Source organism: Mytilus galloprovincialis, chromosome 1 (assembly GCF_965363235.1).
Source record: "Mytilus galloprovincialis chromosome 1, xbMytGall1.hap1.1, whole genome shotgun sequence".
In the NCBI taxonomy this organism is placed as follows: Eukaryota; Metazoa; Mollusca; class Bivalvia; order Mytilida; family Mytilidae; genus Mytilus; species Mytilus galloprovincialis.
In genome coordinates, this window is record NC_134838.1 from 56,320,652 (window position 1) to 56,341,813 (window position 21,162).

The 21,162-nt window shown below is 32.3% G+C and overlaps 1 protein-coding gene across 2 annotated transcripts in view; it reads left to right on the top strand.

The window, feature by feature from the left end:
- Nucleotides 1–13,210: 13,210 nt before the first annotated feature.
- The window catches only part of LOC143079298 (uncharacterized protein C12orf56-like), a 153,943-nt gene continuing 145,991 nt past the window's right edge, over nt 13,211–21,162 (top strand). For both annotated transcript variants that reach the window (XM_076254560.1, XM_076254569.1), the window contains exon 1: nt 13,211–13,615. In XM_076254560.1, coding sequence (XP_076110675.1) covers nt 13,367–13,615 — 249 coding nt within the window. In that variant the 5' untranslated portion in view covers nt 13,211–13,366. The remainder of the gene's footprint in view (nt 13,616–21,162) is intronic.

Consider the following 21,162-nt stretch of genomic DNA (forward strand, 5'->3'; position numbering starts at 1 on the left):
CAAGCAGTGTAAGGGAGGTAATAAAACATGTTCATTTTATAGAACAGTATTCTTTAAATGGAATAGAGGTTACACTGCTTTTAAATTGTCAAAATTGTCCTTTAACTAGAAAAAAAACCCGTGTTCCTCCCTTTTATGCCCCTAATTGCTAAAAGATTTGAGCAATAACGCCCAAATAACCCTCCCTTTATAGTATGGAATTTGTGGTATAATTTCAGACATATTTATACACTAAACACAAGTTATTGACTGAAAACTACAAAAATGCTTGTTTGGGCCCTTTTTTGGCCCCTTATTCCTACGCCATTGTGACCATAACCCCCAAAATTAATCAATACCTTCCTATTGTGGTTTTAAACATTGTGTTAAAATTTCATTGGTTTCTATTAACTTATACAGATGCGCATTTCGACAATACATGTCTCTTCAGTGATGGTCGTGGCCAAAATATTTGAAATCCAAAGCTTATATAAAAGATGAAGAGCTATTATCCAAAAGGTCCAAAAAGTATAGTCAAATCCGTGAAAGGTATCAGAGCTTTGCATGAGGGAGATTCATTCCTAAATTTATAATAATTTCTAATATTTTTTAACAGGAAATTTTAATAACACAAAAAATTCGTATTTTCATGCCAGTACCGAGGTACTGGCTACTGCCACTGTAAATATACATGACGCCTGACGCGTCCGGACGCGTTCAAAATTTGTACACTGAATGTTCAATATTTTAACGTCATATGTTCATGCTTAGAGACGTGTTCAAAGTTTTAACGTTTGTGTTAACAATATTAACATGTCTGTTCAGACACAGTGAACACCGGTGTTCAAATTCTGATCTAAAAAAGAAGATAGTTGTTTGTCCGATTTTCTATCCTTCTAATTGGCAAATTTACAAAGAAATTCATTAAAAAATATGAATGTATACGCAGGATGATGATTTTGTGAATTTTTTACTAATAATCTAGTACTTCTGAAATATTAAACTTCCAAGCTGGCATATATATATCGTTTATGAACTTATTTGATTATTATTACTAGTTTTACTTATAAGTGACATAATTATGCATACCAATGAAGCCTGTTATGAAGATATCGTAATAAAAATATGTCAATGTTTATCTTATTTCATGATCCGTTCAGTTTATTAACATTACATGTTCAATCAGTGTTCAAATCGTTCGAAATTTTGAACACCTCGCGTTAAAAAAAATAAACCAGGGTACCAAATACCGGAAACAGATATCGGCTGGTGATTTAGGCGGTTAAACGAGAATGGATACACATAAGGAAGAGGGTTCGAGAAGGGACTTCTATCCCACATGAACAGGAAAGAAGTGAGTAACAAGCTAGGATAATCTCTATAAGTAGTTCGATGGCTTCCTTGTTATTTTCTCATGTCATATACCTATATATATATATATTTGTCAAATATTCATAACTGTTATATCCAAATTTTCAATATTCAACATAAGACGTATTAAAGAACAGGATTTAGATTAAAAGTAAATAACTGTCAGCTTTGTTCTGATGATTTCCTAAACTGATGAATAACCAGTCTGTGATCGTCTGTCTGTTATACGAAATAAATGATGATTTTTTACATCCACGTATATTAGCTGAACACTAAGTGTTAAGAACTCTAACATCAAGTGTTCAAAAATGAAACACAAAGGCATTAAAAACTGAACACCACACATTCAATTGACGAACACTAAGTGTTAAGAACTCTAACATCAAGTGTTCAAAAACGAAACACAAAGGCATTAAAAACTGAACACCACACATTCAATTGATGAACACTAAGTGTTAAGAACTCTAACATCAAGTGTTCAAAAATGAAACACAAAGGCATTAAAAACTGAACACCACACATTCAATTGATGCACACTAAGTGTTAAGAACTCTAACATCAAGTGTTCAAACGTAAAACACAAAGGCATTAAAAACTGAACACCACACATTCAAATAATGAACACTAGTGTAAACATTTGGAACACCATTTTTGACTTAGAAAATGCATTCGTTTTTTTTTTTATTTGTAGGAATCGTTAGATTGAAATGTTTGAATTAGGAACCGGTAGCCAATAATCCCACAAAGGTCATTTCTATAAAATGTTGGGGAAAAAAAGATGTCAAAAAGGTATAACAATATATATATATATATTAGCTTATGTAAGTGTATCATTTCTATATCTGTATACCTTAGGTCAAGAAATCGACTTTTGTAATTTATAATGTCAAAACTTGCATTTCACTGCCATAGAATATCAATTTGTACTCTAGTATACATCGAAATTAAAGCATAACAACCATTGCATAATTTGATGCTTTATGAAATTTAAAAATCTCTTCTATTAATTTTAAATTTTATTTTGCAGGATTTATAGGCTCATAGACATTACTTGTTGTGGAGGATTTTGACATTGGAAGTTGATAACAACACATAAAATGCCACCCAGTTGATAGCTTTAAGTGAAGACGCACTGAAAAGTGGAGCGTACATTATATGTGATCGTACAAGAATTGTTGGAATTTGCAAACTTTTAAACTTTCATTGTGACAAATATCTATATCATAAACTATCTTCTTATCGCATTGCTTTTTTTGGTTAAGATACACATGATGTAGCAACTATCTTGTCATTTACATGTAGGGGAAGATCATTATTTGTGATATATTTAAGTCAGCCTAAAAACATTATGAATGTGATTTCACTGACTGTTACTTGTGATATCATAAGGTATTCTTGTGTACTTTTCTTACATATATGCTCATTTGATTATATAAAGAATTACTTGTTAAAATATGTTTTATTGTTGTATTTTGCCTGATTGAGTATAGTTTTTATAACAGTTTAATTAAGTTTAGTTCTTATGGAAAATTATGTACGCTTAACAATAGAACATGTTCCACATTTGAACACCATCAATTTGAACACCTATGTCAACTGTTCTGAATGTAAACGTCTGGTGTTCTGAATCTTAACATTTTGGTTTTTAAACATGTTCTGTGTGTTCAAAAAGTGTTACATGGCTGTTGAACGCGTCGACGTATTAAGATTTTGAACATTCGGACACGTTAAATCGTTGAACACTAGTGTTAAGGTCTCTAACATCAAGTGTTCAAAAATGAAACACAAAGGCATTAAAAACTGAACACCACACATTCATTTGATGAACACTAGTGTAAACATTTGGAACACCATTACACCTTCAATAAGTGTTACAAAAAAGCGTTCAAGCAGTGTTCTATTTATTAACACTTAGATTTACAGTGTGGGCTGGTGATACCCTCGGGGACTAATAGTCCACCAGCAGACGCATCGACCCAGTGGTAGTAATAAAATTGACGGTACTAATTTTCTTGCACCAGATGCGCATTTCGACAATACATGTCTCTTCAGTGATGCGTGGCCAAAATATTTGAAATCCAAAGCTTATATAAAAGATGAAGAGCTATAATACAAATCAGAAGTAAATCATATTCCTACCTCAAGCAAATCATAAACAAATTGTTTTCAAATTATTAAGAAATTATAAACAAATTGTTATCAAATCTTAAACAAATCAAAAATTCACAGATTAAATCATTTACATCCAGATCAAAAATATCATCGGTTCTGCACCTGAAACCACTAAACTTTTACCTTAAATAGCTACTCATCTAATTGTAACAAGGAATACTATCTTTGGTTGCGATGAGGGACGAATTGTTCACTTTGTGTAGGTTTCTCTTACTTCTCTCCCGAATTTGACTATAACGAAATTTGAAAAAAAAACATGTGCAACCACGTGTACTCAGTAGAATGGTTTCGAATAGATGATGGCTCCTAGTCTTGGTCCAATTCTGCTATATTGTAATATAGCTTTGCCCATTTTGCCCGGGACCTGGTCAGTAAACATCATGCACAATTAAAACATTAAACTTTCCAGTGTATTATGTCTGCTGTCTCTGGAAGCCAGTCTTTAAATGAACGTTTCGATCTGTTTACACATCATAGTCTTTTACACATTTTTATTTTGAAAACTAATCCTTACAGTACAAAATTATCATGATGATAATGAGATACTGAAATGCACAGTTTCTAAACTTTAAAAGTTAACGTTTGAAAAGTATAAGTTGAATATGTGAAATTATAAATATAGATTCCTTAAGATAGATAGGGTGTCTTCCTCCATCTTGGATTTTGAAATACTAGAAAACAAGGTCTAGATCTTTGATGAAATGTGCAAATTTTTATAGTAGTAGGTAATTCATGTGTAAGAATTTTCATTATAATATAGAAAATGCCATGTTCGATCATATTTATGATTGTATTTTACAAAAATAAGAATTCTTTTGTTTGATTCATTTTTTTCCAACTTTGCCAAATAAGGGGAGGCAACTCAAATGCAAGGGCAGATAATCCAGATAGTGTTACTTTTACAATAGAATGTGTTAGGAATTTACCCATTTTTACATGTAGCAAGAAAACGAGTCCGGTGACCCCATTTTTTCTTTTTCTTATCTGAAAGCATAATATTGAAGCTATCTTCTCATATTTTATCTCAAAATTCTATGGTGTGGTTTGCGTTTTATGACGGAAAAATGGGTTTTCCATGCATAATCTATACAAAATCTTGACAATTTTGAACAACCTGTAGCGTGAAAATAAGTCCGGTGACCCATTCTTTTTATTAATGTTCTTAAACAAGCAGGATATGAACTACATTTTGGCAAATTATTAAAAGATTCTATGGATTATAATTTAGACACCCCATCTACCTTAACACCGTCATCTTTCATAAACTGAATACAACTCCTCATCTTGCAACCTTCTTTGTTCAGTTAATATAGAACATCGCCGTTTCAGAATCTAATGCATCCTGGGTAATATTTTCAAAAGCGTACACCAAAGCGTTTTGATTGGTTTAAAACGTCCTAAACAATCGAAATTCAACCAATGACGTAACGTTATTTTCACTTTGGGGTACGAACAATGAAATTACCCATGATGCTTTAGATTCTGAAACGGCCGAAATTTGAATTTGACCTCAACCGGAAGTTAGACAGATAGATAAACAAACAAAATTGAAATGCATTAACATTTTATTCATTGTAGCAAATCATCAATGAATCACACCATTCTAGCTAACAAAGTTAACAAATCATTTTCAAATCATTTCATAAGATATTCCAAGTAAACAAATCGTAAAGAAATCACACTAAAACAGAAACAAATTGCTTACAAATCATACAATAGAAAGAAATCGCAAAGTAATCAGTTTTGAATTTGGAAAATTCTGATTTGTTTATGATTTGTTTAATGAATCGCAAGCAAATGGTACTAACAAATCGCAGAATCACGATTTGAAAGAGATTTGGATACTATTTGTTCATTTATTTTTCTGTTTAGGCATGTGGAATATCTATAATACTAAAATGAGGAGGTCCAATTTGTCAGCCGTCATCACGTAAAAACGACAAATCAAAGAATTCAACTTTATATATAACTAATATAGTACAAAGGTGTAGATTAAAAATTACACCACTCCAGGCCCTTTTGTTTTCCACGTAATTAATATTGCCAATAATTAAGAAGTTCCGGGTCGAGTCCGATACCGATACCAATAGTATATTCACCTGTTCCCTATTACCTTATCTGTACGTTCCGCATCTGACAGGCGCACCACCAAACGGTGTATTCAGGATTTATATGCTATATAGACCGGGCATATAATCACAGGGTTGACACTACTAAATTGTCAAATTGTTACCTATTGTAGTATTTTAATCAGTAAGACTTTCAAAACGAATACTAAAAATCTGGACTAAAAATAAGGCGTATAACGTTAGGTACAATTTTCAATTTGTTAGCGGGCATGACGTAAAACAGCGAATCAAAGAATTCAACTTTATTTATAACTTATATAGGACAATGCTGTTGATTAAAAAATACTCCATTCCAGGACCTTAATTAATATTACCAAAAATTGATAAGTTCCAGTTCGACGGGTTCAAACAGAAAGATTTGAAAGCAGTGTATCTTAGGCATGACTTTACCAGATCACAATTATACTAATACTAAAATAAGGCTTGCGCATAGTTATATACTTCAATTCAGTCACGGACCCGCGATATCACGGGTGTGTTCTAGTTTTAATAAAGTATCCGCTGAACATCTGTATTTGATCTCATTTGCCAGAGCTCAGTCGCATCGGAACGAACCATTGATCGACAAGAGGGATCTACGGTGACGCGTAGCCAACTGACTGACCCTCCTGTTACAACAGTATACAAAAAAAAAACCCAGTAATGACGCACCTAACGTTGTGTTTGTCTCTGCATTTAATCTACCATTTAAAAGAAAAAGAAACACGGAATAGAATGAAAGATTGATCACTTGTTAATGTATTTCAATCATTAAACAGTTGATTTTTGAAACAGTAAAAGCAATAAAAATCATGTTTGCTAACATTACAAACGGACTGTCAACTTATGATGGGTACCAGTAATGACGCACTATAAACAAACCAGTAAAAACCACTTGCAGTGTACCTGATGTTCGAAAAATTGCTTCAATCCGGATAATTTAAAGTTAACACTATTCAACAAATTTAATTTTAATAACAAATTTTGACATTTACAGTCACTTTTATGATCATGTTGATAGCAACACAATTTTTTTCATTAATTTAATTGTAACCTATATTTTATTTCAAATTTTATATAAAATTGTTCAAAATTTATCAAAGTGACATATATATTCCATATACTTGAAAATAAGAAGTAATTGCATTCATAAAACAACATTGACATTAAAACATTTATCAATGTATACTTTGTACAATGAATGAAAAAAATCGATAAAAATCGATAAACAATAGAAAATTATATAAGCGACGATCATTTGTTCTACAGTGATTCCCGCTTAAATGTAAAACCATGTCACATGACAGTCATATGATTTGAAAAACACAAACTGGGGCAGCATGTGCATACATAGTTTTGCCGGCCAAAGTGGATTTAGGACTGATAATCATTCTGGGAAGGGTAGACTGTTTTTGACCTTAATAAAATGGCAGAAATTGCATTATCTTTACTAATTCAAGCAATAATAACATTTCTGGACAGAGTTTGAGGCATCTATGTTGTAGTCATATGACCTTCACCATCATGTTATGTATAGTAATTATCGATGACGTCACATCTTTTGTTTAGAAATATAAAACCCAAAACTAAATTGGTGCGTCATTTCTGGTCCGCGTCAAACAGGTACCAAGACGATATACAAAAAAAAAAAAAAAAAAAAATGTTTTCGAAATTATTTTAACTAAATATGTTTAGATTTTAATTTGTTTCCCTAGTATCTGCCTTCTTGTGATCTTCAACATATTGAAGTTAAGAAGTATTATGTAGATGTAATTATTTAGCTCAGCTTTGGGCGATGTATCTAATCATGATTTAGCAATCACAAACTACTGTCAGGCCCGTAGCCAGGAATTTCCAAGGGGGGTTCGTTGGACTCATGAACTCGACTTTAACAGTCACAATTTGAACAAAACGTTGGCTTTAACAGTGCTTATTTGATTTCAAGGGGGGGGGGGGGGGGTTCGTCCGAACCCCCCGAACCCCCCCCCCCCTTGGCTACGGGTATGACTGTATTCTATCCTATAAAAATATGCCGAATGATAATCCTGGACTATATTTAAAAAATAATTGTGACCTGTTCCTTCATCGAAGTTTATTAGGATTACGTAAATTTGTAATATATGTCTTAAGTTAAAGTTATAGTGGAGTGACAAATCAGGAAAAGTCGCTTAGTTAAGGAGTTTAATGCACCGAAATACCTCACGGCTGAAAATGCACATGAGGATAGAGTTAACATTATACTTTCATTTTAGCCCTGTCGTAGAGTTTTCCCGCGGTGCAGTTTTTTGTTAAATTGCGATAAAGTGTGACTTTCCGATTTTTTTCTTTTTCATTTTCAAAAACGGGAACGTTTATAACTAATTCCCGAATGAAGATATCATCACAAAAGTTGTAATCAGATGAAAGAGTAATGTATCAGCTTTAATTTGATATCAAACTTTCTTATCATATGAACATAAAAATTAAGTGAATTGGACGATTTTCAAATGTTTATGTCATATTTTACAATGTTACCGTCTGACAAAGTTTATAACATTTCTTATATATATCATCAGTGGTACATTTTCACAAAAAACAGTATAATAATCAATATGCAAGACGTTGTAATGCCTAAAATTTTGAAAAAGCATGCAAATTAAGTTTTTCGGGCCGTTTTATAATACTTATCATTTAGCAGTTTTACTATTTGATTTTCATCTCATTAAGTCTTGTTGCTTTCCCTTTTCCTATTTTCCCCTGACTTATGATTTGCTGTTTTCCCCAGAAAGTAAAACTGTGTTTTTTCTTTATTTTCGTCTAGAGTAACGGATTAAATTATATCATAGTCAATGTCTAGTTTTTGACTGTGTATACAGATTTTATGTGTTAGTGTTTTTGGTTGATTTTGTTGAATAAACTAATTTTAAACCACACTGGTACACCACCGAAAATAACCCGGAAAATAATGGACACGAGTCCTGCTAAGTTTGCTCACTCAGTTCCAAAAAGGAGTAGGCTTAAGAGTAATTGGGAATTAATTAGTATGCGTTATTTGTCAAATATCTACTAATGAAAATTTGTCAAATGCAACAGAAAAAGGGAAGACTACTCTTTTAGACGCAATAGATGTCAGACAGGGTATTGTTTATCGCCGCCTTTATGATGAATTTGAGTCAACGAAAGTGATTCCATTAGAACAAATAAAATATCATAGATCGTGTTATAAAGCCTATAGAAGTAAAAAAAAACTTGGAAACATTTCAAATAGGGAAAGAAGTATGCTCAACATCGAGTGCAAACCATTCTGTGTTTGAACCAACTTGTGTTAAAACACGCTCAACGGTATTACAATTAGACTGGTCTAAATGTTTATTCTGTAAACAAAAGTCCTACAAGCGAGATAAGCAATTACGGCGAGTCGAGTCTGTTGAGCGTGCTGATTATATATTAAATGCAGCAAAAGACAAGTTTGACTATCAAATGGTAAGTTTAATCTCTATAGAGAACTTCAAGGACAAGGCACTGTATCATTCAACATGTATTGCTTACTATATGCTGAACTGGAAAAGGGAACCTTCTGATGATGTTTCAAATGAGTCGGAGCATGATATTGCTTTCAAGAACCTGACGGAAGTTCTACACGATGATCTGTTTTTAAGGTGGTATGGGAGTCTAAAATAAAAATGATAGAATTTGTTCATACTTTGCCAAAACGTAGTATCTATTGATATATGTTGAAAAAGATAATAAAAATAATAGGTCACCTCGCATTTTCTCAAGCTACAGGACGTGACAAAATGACATATTTTGTATGGTTTATACAGGAAAAAACTCCATTTTGTGATTAGAACCTAAACAAAATGATAGAAATGTTAAAAACTTAAGCAAAAGATAGTTTTCAGACAATGCTTTGAGAATATCAAAAGAAAAAAAAAAGGGTCACCGTACGTTTTTTCCGGCTAAAATACAAAATAGGAAATTTCCATGTAGAATCCTTCAGAAAATGAACTGTTTTAGAGTTACCTCCTCTTAAAATGCCATTTTTTTTATATAAACAACCAAAAATAATTAACATTTGCAAAAATAATAATATTTATAAGTTATATTCTTATAAATTGGTTCTTTTAAATTAAAATTCAGATTAAATATCTGCTTTCCTGCATCAACTTTTGCTAACTTTTGCTAACTTGATAGAAAATCTGGACGTTTGTTTCACGTTTTTTTACAATCCAAGATGGAGGAAGACACCCATACCACCTTAAATTAGAAAGCATTTTCATTGTCGAATTTACTAGACACAGAGTGTTCCTTTCTTCCACAAGAAATTAGAAGTAGGTATACAACTTATAAACTGCAACTCAAACTGAAAATCACTACGGTGATCGCATTGTAACAGTTGTTCAGTCTCAAAGAGGACAGAGTAAATCAAATATGATTTTCAGTAGCTCTATCAGTGTTTCTGAGGCTATTCGCGCTGCCAGTAGTTTAAAGGCGGAATTAAAATTTACTGAGATGAAAACCAGTTTTGTTAATGATTCCATGCATCAAGAAGATCAGACCCTACATGATGCGGCAAAAATTTTGAGAAGCAGTTTACAATCCTTCAAAATTTCGGCTGAATTTTATCCATCTCCTTCGGAAGTTTCTATCCCTACGGCTTTACAATTCATACCTACCTCTTTGATAAACTTTCTTGCCAGATTGATAGATGTGAACTATTTTCATATGGAGAATGATTTCAATTTACTCTAAGGTGATACAGTACGGAAATGTTTTTAGCTTTAGCCTAGCCTATATCTCTGCATAAAAAACAGTTCACCCCTTTTAGTTTATCATTGGCTCTTCAGTTGCATCATGAATATGGTTCTAAAAATCTTATTGAAACTTTACATTCACATGGCTTTTTTTGCGTCTAACACTGAGGTTATACAATTTCTGACTAAGTTCAGCACAACCATGAAATTATAAGTTCCCAAAATGAAACATACATCCCAAATGGCATATGTCCTGGAATTTCAGATGGAGACTTCATTCAAGAAGGGTCTGACAACGTTGATATCAATGCAGAAACTATTGATCGTAAAAACACATTCCATTCTATGGCTCGAGCAGTTTTCAGGTTGTGAATAATCCGACTTTTCAGACAGACTTAGCTAACGTCAAAATAAAACGCGACCAAGAAAGATCTCTCGCTCTGTATGAAATCACTTCTAGTCTCATGTCATGTTTGCCTTTCTGCAAGCCTAAAGAAAGATTCGGCCACCTAGATGCCCAATATTTCATGTGTTAGATGCTAGAAGCCTTTTCGCTGTTGAACATTTTTGAGAAAATAAAAGACTTTATCGAATATTTTAGAAGTATAACATGTACTTTTTTGTGTAAGTTTTTCGTAACCACTTCAAATCATTGGACGTGCATAAATGTGTCAAATGTTATTGAAATATACACAAATATCTTCATTTGTATCAAATTTTTTGTAAATCGTGTTTGTGTGATATATATAGTGCTTTAAAACGGTAAAAGTCAAATGTCTACTCTTATTTTTTTGTTGTTTGCGTTGTTTAAAAAAGGGGGGTGTACATCGTCATGCAATTCCAAAATGATATTACTATTGCACTGGTTGACCTATTGTCATCAATAAAACTTCAAATACTATCGTGTACATGCTGACATTTATGCATCAAGACTATTTTTATGATTTCAACATTAATTTTTTATTTAAAAATGGAATAATGAATTTGATATTTTTTTTCATTGAATCATGGACCGGGTGTAAACTTAATAGTACTATCTTTTCCTTTATTCTTTATGTAATCTTAACAAAACTTTCCCAAAAATATGTTTATATATTGTAATATATTATTGCAAAGCTGAATATTAAATATAAACAGTGGCGTAGCCAGGGTTGAAATGATGTGGATGCCGTCGCCGAGCGGAGCGAGGCGAATTTATTTTTGGACTATTTTATGCAGAAAATTATATTTTTTCAGACATTGTTCCTGTAGGCACATTTGCTCCCATAGAATCCGTCACTGGTTATATAGATTTTTGTTTAATTTCAAAATACCCACCAATTCATATAATTATATTTCAAACATAATTCTAATGTTTTCTCGAAATTCTCGAAACTGATTGAAATTCATAATTTATTTATTTGATGAAAAAGTTTCCCACCAATCTTAATATTTGAAATCTCATCAATGGTCCTATCACAGCGGCACTTCTGTATAAAGGAACTGAAGTGATCCCCTTTTCTAGCATTTCTCAAAAAACGGCCCTATCACAGCGGCACTTCGGAATATAGGAACTGAAGTGACCCCATTAACGCGTCGCAGGGGACATCATCGAAATACCGGGTGTCCGTCCATCTGGTCTTGTTTGCACTCTCATGTGTACTTTATATTAGATTTTTATATCACCAGCAATGACAATTTCGAAAATAAGTCCTAAGCTTTAACCTTTTGAAATAAAAATTAAAATGGAAATCCCATTGCATTTTCTCTAAAGCTTTTATTTCTCCATTAAAAATAAAATGAAAAGGAAAAACATTAATTTTTATTAGTTATTGCTCTTGTTCATTGGTTACATAACATATGTGCAATGCAGGGGACATAGGAACTTTGTTCTTTTATTGAAAATAAAATTAATATGTGGACCTAGATAGGAACTGGAATTTTCTGATAAGCCTAGGAATGATCACACTCTATTACAGATTAGTTTTTTTCACGTCGTCGTTCATTTCACAGGAAACGATATCAGGATATGGTGGTTTAGTTGTCAGTTATGTTGTTAGTCAGTTGTAGAAGCCATCGCTCCGCTAGGCTCAATTTCAGATGAAACATGTCCGAGGATATGTGCATCATTTTCTGCACTTGCCGTAGCCGACATCGAGAACACTTTTCTGCGATATCTTGTTTTATTACATGAACTAAATTATCCTTAATAAAAGACCACGCATACTTCATCGGAAAAATAACTGGATGCTATCCTCATATCCTAACCTTTGTTACATACGGATACCTCCGAGTTTAACTGCTGCGAACATATCTTTATTTATATTTTTTTCCTGTCAAAATGATGTGGATGCTTGAGCATCTGAGCATACATGCAAGCTACGCCACTGATAAATATTTTTATCGATAATTTTTGTAAATAAAGATAATCTTTATCATTTTCTTCCATGTTGGCTGCGGGGGTGAACATCACTAATCTGTGTCAATCTGGCATAACTATTAGAAGCTGAACTTGTGCAGCACCCATAGAGCTTGCTTCCATTGAAATTTTTTCTCAGTTATCATGAGCGACTACCGAGAAATTGTCCAAAATGTCCAAAAATTCTATTTTTTAAAATCCCCCCTTTTTACCTTTAATCGCAATTATCAAAAATCTGCACCACTTTGGCATTCTACGACATGCCTTAAAAGAAGGGTATTATATTTATCTTCAAAATAAGACCAAAATTAGCCGTGAGGTATTTCGGTGCATTAAATTTTTTAATTTACCTTAATTGTCACCGTACTATTATGTACATCTATCCATATGTCGTATTATTATTATTATACTGACGATTACTTGGATTCGGGACCAACGAACATGCTTTACACAAAATTTCTTATTTCCGGCATAACAATGGCTGTGCGTGCCTAGCAATGTGATTACGACTGCAAAACTAATAATAATTTTGATTGAAATATCACCTACTCGATCTTTATTTCCACAATGTAAACCAATAAGAGAAAGTGCACATAAAAGCATGTATGGCGCGAAGCACAGTTGAAACTTTGTTCAAGAAAAACAGTAAATTAGAAAGCTTTTTAAAAAAATCCCTGAACGATGAGACATATGAAAGAGTGCGCGCCTATGAATCCTGCATTATTGTTTCGGAGAAGGAGAATAAAGCGTTGAAATATGTCATTTTAGGTGACGAATGGATATATCTTACTGAAAACCCACCTAAAAATGTAGTAGAAGAGGTTTCTTTAAAAGATATAATTTCTGTAGATCATGTAAGTAAATAACATGTTTAGTCAAGCATTAACTAGTACTAAAAGGAGCATAATTTTCCAGTCTCACTAATTAGCAAGAGAAAAAAAAGTTAGCAGCAACTGAGACTACTGTTAAAGTTGTTTCAATCAACAAGAAGACAAATTTGGCGACTATATAAAATTGAGAATGGAAATGGGGAATGTGTCAAAGAGACAACAGCCTAACCATACATGTACGTTGTACAACAGCAGAAGGTAACCAATAGGTCTTTAATGTAGCGAGAAACTCCAGCATCCGGAGGGATCCTTCAGCTGGCCCCTAAACAAAAATAAAATAAATGCATTATACATTTTTTTAAATCAAAAAGTCAACTAATAGACCTTTTCATACAAGAGGGAGGGGGGGGGGGGGGGCAGAGGGATCCTGATCCTGTATTCCTGGGCTCAAAAACATGGCATCTTGAAATTCGAAAAGAGAATTCCTGGATCCCAAAAGGATTCCACAATAGACAACTTTCGAGTTCGATGCATTTCCGTCAAAAACTCTGATTTTAGTGAACGTCATTTGTGCGTTTAGGGGCGTCGTCACTTCCATTCCAATGTTGAGCGAGTGGTTGGAAAACTATAATTCTATATTGTACGAATTATACGACAAATTGAATTATCAAAATTGACAATCAGCATTGATGTCATTAGAGAATTGTTATTAAGTACCTACAGAACAACCATTATTTCTAGTTTATCCTGCACAATGATGATCACCAAGACGCTCAATGAACGTAAATAGTGCAAGGATACAGGCGACCCCCTCTATCTGGTAAATGACGTCATAAAGGCGCATATAATTGATGAGTTTTTTCCGGTGACGGATGAACTCGAAAGTGGTCTATTGTTCGACAAGTTACAATGTACCAGTGGCGTAGCTACAATATATACGCTTCGCAATGTACCATTGACACAACAACGCACTATCATGCACAAATGAAATTGCCAAAATAAAAATCCCTATACTATTGACAGTCAAAAAAAGAAAGAGTGTGATTGAATGTCATTATATATACATGCAGTGTTCTCCCCAGTTCATTCAGCATCCTGGTAAACAGGTGAAATTGAAAAAAAAGTCCAACACTTATCAAGTCAAGCATGTCAAGTATCAGGGTAAAATGAAATTTGTCTGTCTGCAGGTCTCTACAATAACTTTTTTTTTCAACTTGTCCAGTAGGTCAAGTACATACCAAAACTTACTTGTCCAAATGAAATTGTAACTTGTCCAAAAAAAAAATCTTAATATTAACCTTTTTTGCATTTCAAGTTGATTCAAGGAACAAAATGAATTAAAAAAAATTGAACAGAATTTGATTTATATCCTTTGAAATACTTTTAAAAGATATGGGCCATGAACAACTGAATTTAGTTGTGTCACAGGACTTAGGTTCTAGTTTTTATCAATGCTAAAGTCTCATCATACTTTGCACATGAGGCACCATCTGATTGGCCTCTAAATGTACACTCATTGGATTTTTATCCTATTTTTCTAAAAGTTGAAAAAAGTTTATTCCAGGCATGATTCCAGGTGCTTTCAAGTGGGTCCCTTGAACATCAAATTGGGAATTTTTATCCAAATTGGGAATTTTTTATGCATACAATCTAAAACGAAATAATATCATTTTCCTGACCTGTAAAAACGGAAAATGTATATTAAGTTTCACCTGAACACTGCTTGAAGAAGTTATTGGATTCAGACCAGGGAAAAATGTAATACATGAATACCATGAATACCATTGCACATGATGCATTATCATCTTAACTTTGGTAAACAAGGCATATATACCAGCTAACATAAACCTATGGCACTTAAGCAGTTTAGCTATTTATTCGAATTTCAAATTATCTCAAATTATCCCATAATATATAAGATATCTTATATAACATATTAGATTTTTTATAAGATATCTCATTTAATATATGAGATATCTTATATAATTTTTTTTTAAAGATATCGTATATTATATATTATGATATATATAGATTCTACTGCTCCATTGAGTGTAATACGATATTTATCCACTCGAGACAGTTTAAAAATTTTCAAATTTAAAACGCAAGGCTTGCCCGAGCATTTTAAATATTTAAAATTTAACTGTCGAGAGTGGATAAATATCGTATTACACGAGATTTAGTGGTGGAATCAGTTTCTCTAATGATTTTCTAACATTATGCAGGCACACTTATTCCTTCTTTTCAAATGATCTGCAAAAAGATGTGTTCTTTCTATATGACGTCATCAGGCATGGTCGCCTTTTCTTTTTTGCCGTCACAATAGGAAATTCAGAGGAAAACAAGAACATTCGACGTCATAATCGGATTTTAACCAATGAAGTACTGATAACAAACAAAACCACAAGTTCATGATTAATTTTTTTTTTATACAATGGGTGCAGAAAGGGATAAATTGACGAAGAATTAGAGAAATAAGATATCTTAAATAATCTTTTTTATAAGATATCTTATATAATAAAGAAGATATCTAATATCTATTATAAGATATCTTATATAGTATATAAGATATCTTATATAGTATATAAGATATCTTATAAATCTACTTTATATAATGTATCTTATATATAGTGTATAAGATATATCATTTTGTTTATAAGATATCTTATACAAGATATCTTATACAATGTATAAGATATCTGATAAAGAAAACTATATGAGATATCTTATAAACTATAAAAGATATCTCATAAATTTTATAACATATGCATGTAAGATATTTAATAAACTTTATAAGATATCTTATAAACTTTATAAGATATCTTATAAACTTTATAAGATATCTTACAAACTATATAAGATATCTTATAACGTTTATGAGATATCTTGAAGTTAGATTTAATAACAAAACGGCTTGCCATATTAACCACTGAAAAAAATCATCCATTCGGTATTTTTTCAACAGATCATCTTTATAATTAGTTATCAAAGGTACCAGAATATAATATAAACTTACCTTGATTCAAATGGATTTCAAATTGAACTGGCCAATTGTCGAATTCAGAAAAGCAATTACAAAAGGTTATATACTTATATTTAAAGCAATAGCACCAGTGAACTTTAAATTTTTTTTGATCATTATTATATCTCTTGAAAAAGTTCGATAATGATGACATCGTATTTCAGGGGGGGGGGGGGGGGGCTCATTTCTTGAATGGTCAATCGTCAACATTATTTTCAAAACCGCTCAAACTTTTGTCTTTTGAGGAAATAGAGCAAAATATAAAATAATTTCTTTTACAAAACAGGTTTTAAGCAAGTTCCATAAACGGCTCTGCTGGGCGATCTGCTTTTATAAGATCGGCGCCCATTAAAATTTATTCATCAATGTTATATCAAAATTTGATGAATTTGTTCTTTGCCGAGGTCTGCTTTGACACCAATTTTGACAAAGAGCAGGTTTTTGATCAACCTGCTGAGTGATCTACTTTTGGGAATTCAAATACTCCCATAAAATTTTATTCAATTGAATCCGACTGCTAAAATTGTTTACCTCACGTTGACATAATTAAATCGTTGTTAATAAAATGCGATTGTAGTCAGCATTCTTATCCGGATTTACTACGTTTTGACGTCAAACTATGAAAAATTATAGTTAATACCGATTTTTATTTTATTTTCCTGAATTGGGAATTTATATTCACTAACATTTTTTTGGGGCCGCTGACAGATTTAAGGGCCGCTGAGCGGCCCTAAACTATATAGTGGAATCATCCCTGTATTCAGTGGCGTACAATGTAGCTGGGTCATATTTACGTGTACGCCCGAACCTTGGCGAATGGCGAGGGGTCTGAGGGGGTGATAAACCGCTCAATGCCAACCTCCTTGCTGGTAGTGGGTTCGAGGGGACGGAGCCCCCGAAAGCGATCGAGTTATCGAGAATGACATACCATTCCTGTCAGTAAAAAATCATCGATAGTAACATACTTTTGAATCTAAATGGTATATTTTCATGTTTAATTTTGAGAACTTATTCATCGTGTTAATTGGAAGCTAACGGATATTGGTTTTAGAGAAAACGTTCAAACCAATATTACTTTCAAATTGTTTAAAGTCATGAGTGAGCATACAATTGACAAAAGCGCCTTTTAATGAACACGAAAAAAATATTTCTTAGAGATGAAATATTAAAAAATTCTGGAACACGATATCTTTCTGGGACACAAGAAGTGAATCAATTTACCAGTCTTTTCCAGGAATTTAAAAAAAAATCAAAAATTTTCTTTCTTTATTATATTTTCTTGATCTGGAATTTAACGTGTGCCAATATATCACATTTAATGAAGGTTTATAAATTGAGCATGTAAAACAATTAATTGTGCAAAGAAAAGTCCAGCTATCAGTAAAGAACAGAAAAATGAACGAAAACAGATGCTTTCAAAATTTTGCTTTAGACATTAATCATAGAAAAATCTTCTTCCAAATTTTGTAATTCAGAAATAAAAAAAAAAAAAAAAAGCCCAAACTGTGACCACTTATTAATTGCAGAAAGAAATACCTTTTATCTGTAAAATGTGGGGAAATTTAAAGAAATAATTGCATTATCATATTGCACTGGATACTCTTTTGATCATAAACAGTTTTTTTAACAGAGAGTCATTCAAAAAACTTTGGTTTCAGTTGACTACCCCGTGTCCTGTGGTGAAGATCGTGTCCGCTCCATATCTAGATAACCGTTATGATTTCAAAGTTTATACTTGACATCCATTTTAACCACCACCAGAGGGCGTGTCATGATGTATGTACAACTTCCTAGGTCAAAGGTCAAGGTCAAAAAAACTTTGGTTTCAGTTGACAACCCCGTGTCCTGTGGTGAAGATTGTGTCCGCTCTATATCTTGAGAACCATTATGATTTCAAATATTATACTTGACATCCATTTTAACCAACACCAGAGGGTGTGTCATGATGTATATACAACTTCCTAGGTCAAAGGTCTGTCTGTCTGTTGGTCTGTCCATCGCTAACAAATTTGATCCACACTATATTTTGAGAGGACAGCTGTTATTATTTCATACTTTATACCTGACAAACATTTTCAACTTAACATATATATATTAACCAACACCAGAGAATGTGTCATAATGTATACATCCTAGGTCAAAGGTCAGTCTGTCGGTCTGTCCATCCGTTTGTTGTTCTTAACAAATTGTGTCCGCTCTACCTCTCGAGAACCGTTAATCAGTTTTAACTTAAAATCTTAGAATAAAATCACACATGAGACTATGTAATAACTTCAAATAATGCTTCATATCAGATTATCCATACAACTTATTTACCCCACGTTATTGACAGCGGGGCCCACAGAGATGGCTCCCATCTCGATGGTATCTACAAATGTAGTTACATTACTTTTCGATTATTGTCAATAACATGCTTTAAAATAAAAATAAAATATAGTACGTTAAACACAATTATGTTGCTGAACGTTTGTATAGTGGAAATTTAGAACTTTACAAAATAAACAGCATTTAAAACGTTGTTTCCAAATTATAAGTTTACAGTTATTATCTAGATAGAATCTCTTACTGAGGATCAGAATTTTTAAAGAAATCTTGAAATTTTGACTTTCAACATGAATTAGAGATCATGACATGGCATTCCATCAATCACTTATATATATGCTTAAGGTTTTTTCCATACTTTTGCTTTCGTACTGACTTAAGTTAGCTTTTTTGTTTTTATTCATTAAAAGCAGGTATATTTTAGCATAGTTATTTACAATGTTTGGAAGTTTCTCTAAAGACAATATAAAAAAAAAGAATTTTTAATTAGTTTAGCCAATTTCAAAGATCAAAATTTATAATTATAATGACAGGCATGCTTTAATCCTTTTGTTGGATAACCACCCTAATGATAGGTTATAAAACTGCTAATGGAGTTCAATTTATAACCTGGGGCAAAACAATATTAATCTTCTTCTTAATTAGACAAAGAGTAATTGAAATAAAACTATGTGTCTTATACATGTTATATAGTGATTAGAAGACTTTGATCATTTGATTAGTAAAGACAAGAAAATTTGTTAAGATTTTTTTCATTCTCTAATATAAATAAACAGCATATATATTTACAGTGTCATAGAGGGATACATGTATCTTTTTTTTTTTAGAAGAGTTTCAATGATAGGCAGTAGTTCCTTGTTAAAAGGATTTTGTGTACCTTCTTACTTTTTATATACACGTATATCATAACATTATAAGAAATGAACTGTTTATCTATTCTTAGCTAAAATCTTATTGGAAATTCTGCTTTTAGGAAATTTAATACAAATAAGCTAACTACTTTAAGGAAGTACAGAACTTACCTTAAGACGCATTTCTTATTTTTAATCCATTTTCTTATTTCAAATCTATTTTCTTATTTTGATTTAAAAGGAGTTGACTTATTGACAAGCAAATAAATCCATTTGTTTCAAAAGCTATATATAAAGTGAATTATGGTAGGGGATCTGGGTGATCATAATGCATGTAATGCAGCTTGAGACAATAGATAGAAATATAAAGGCATCTCTTTAGTCATATCAGTACTTCAAAGTGATGAATACATACATGTTTTCATTTGCAATTGAGAATTGAATGCTCTTTTTTGTAAATTTATTGGGGTGTAAAAGCATTAACCGAAGTACATTTTGTATGAAGCGCTAAAAATGTGTGCACGGTCAATGCTTTTACAACCCTATAAAGTTACAAAAAAAAGCATTCAATACTTATAATTACATTTTTACCTATAGGATCATGAAAACAGGCCTTTTATCAAGTTTTTATTTCATTTACCTGTGCACTTTATTGTGGGACCTTGTGTCATCATGAATGAAAAGTTGCATTGTGTAATGCAATTGATTAAGGAATATCACGAGATTGCTAGTTAGCCAATCAGAATAACGTATTATAATGTAACATACATCTAATGTAATTATCAGGTTACGGGTATATTATATATTTTATTATATTTTTTATCAAACTAATTTACTAATTATATAAAGTAATCGAAATGTAATCAAAAGTAAACATGATTTTTGTTGTAATCCATTAAATTACGATTACATGTAATCGAAAATGTCTTCGATTACAGATTACTGTCGATTACTGGAAAAAATGTAATCAATAATACAATTGATTACGATTACAGATTACGATTACCCCATCCCTGGTTTGACGTCTGAAGTTAAAGGGCATTACTACCCTCATAGACACTATATGGCTATGGAACATATTTTCCTCGTGATACTACTTTTTGAATTCTATTCCTTTTTGTTGAGCCTGCGATTTTTGTCGCAATAATGATAATAATACAAAAATGTATAGGCTATAGTGATCCTACATTTTGGAAGGGGCGTCTATAAATATTCATTCTATGGTTAAAGATTATGAAATTTTATTCATTTTTGTTCTCCTTGACAGAGTCAAAAAGTGAGACATAGGTAAGGTCTGCATTTTCCGGTGTCAGAGAAGACAAAAGCGGCAGCAGCGTCAATAATGTATTAGTTTGTGATTGGGTTTAGTTTATGGT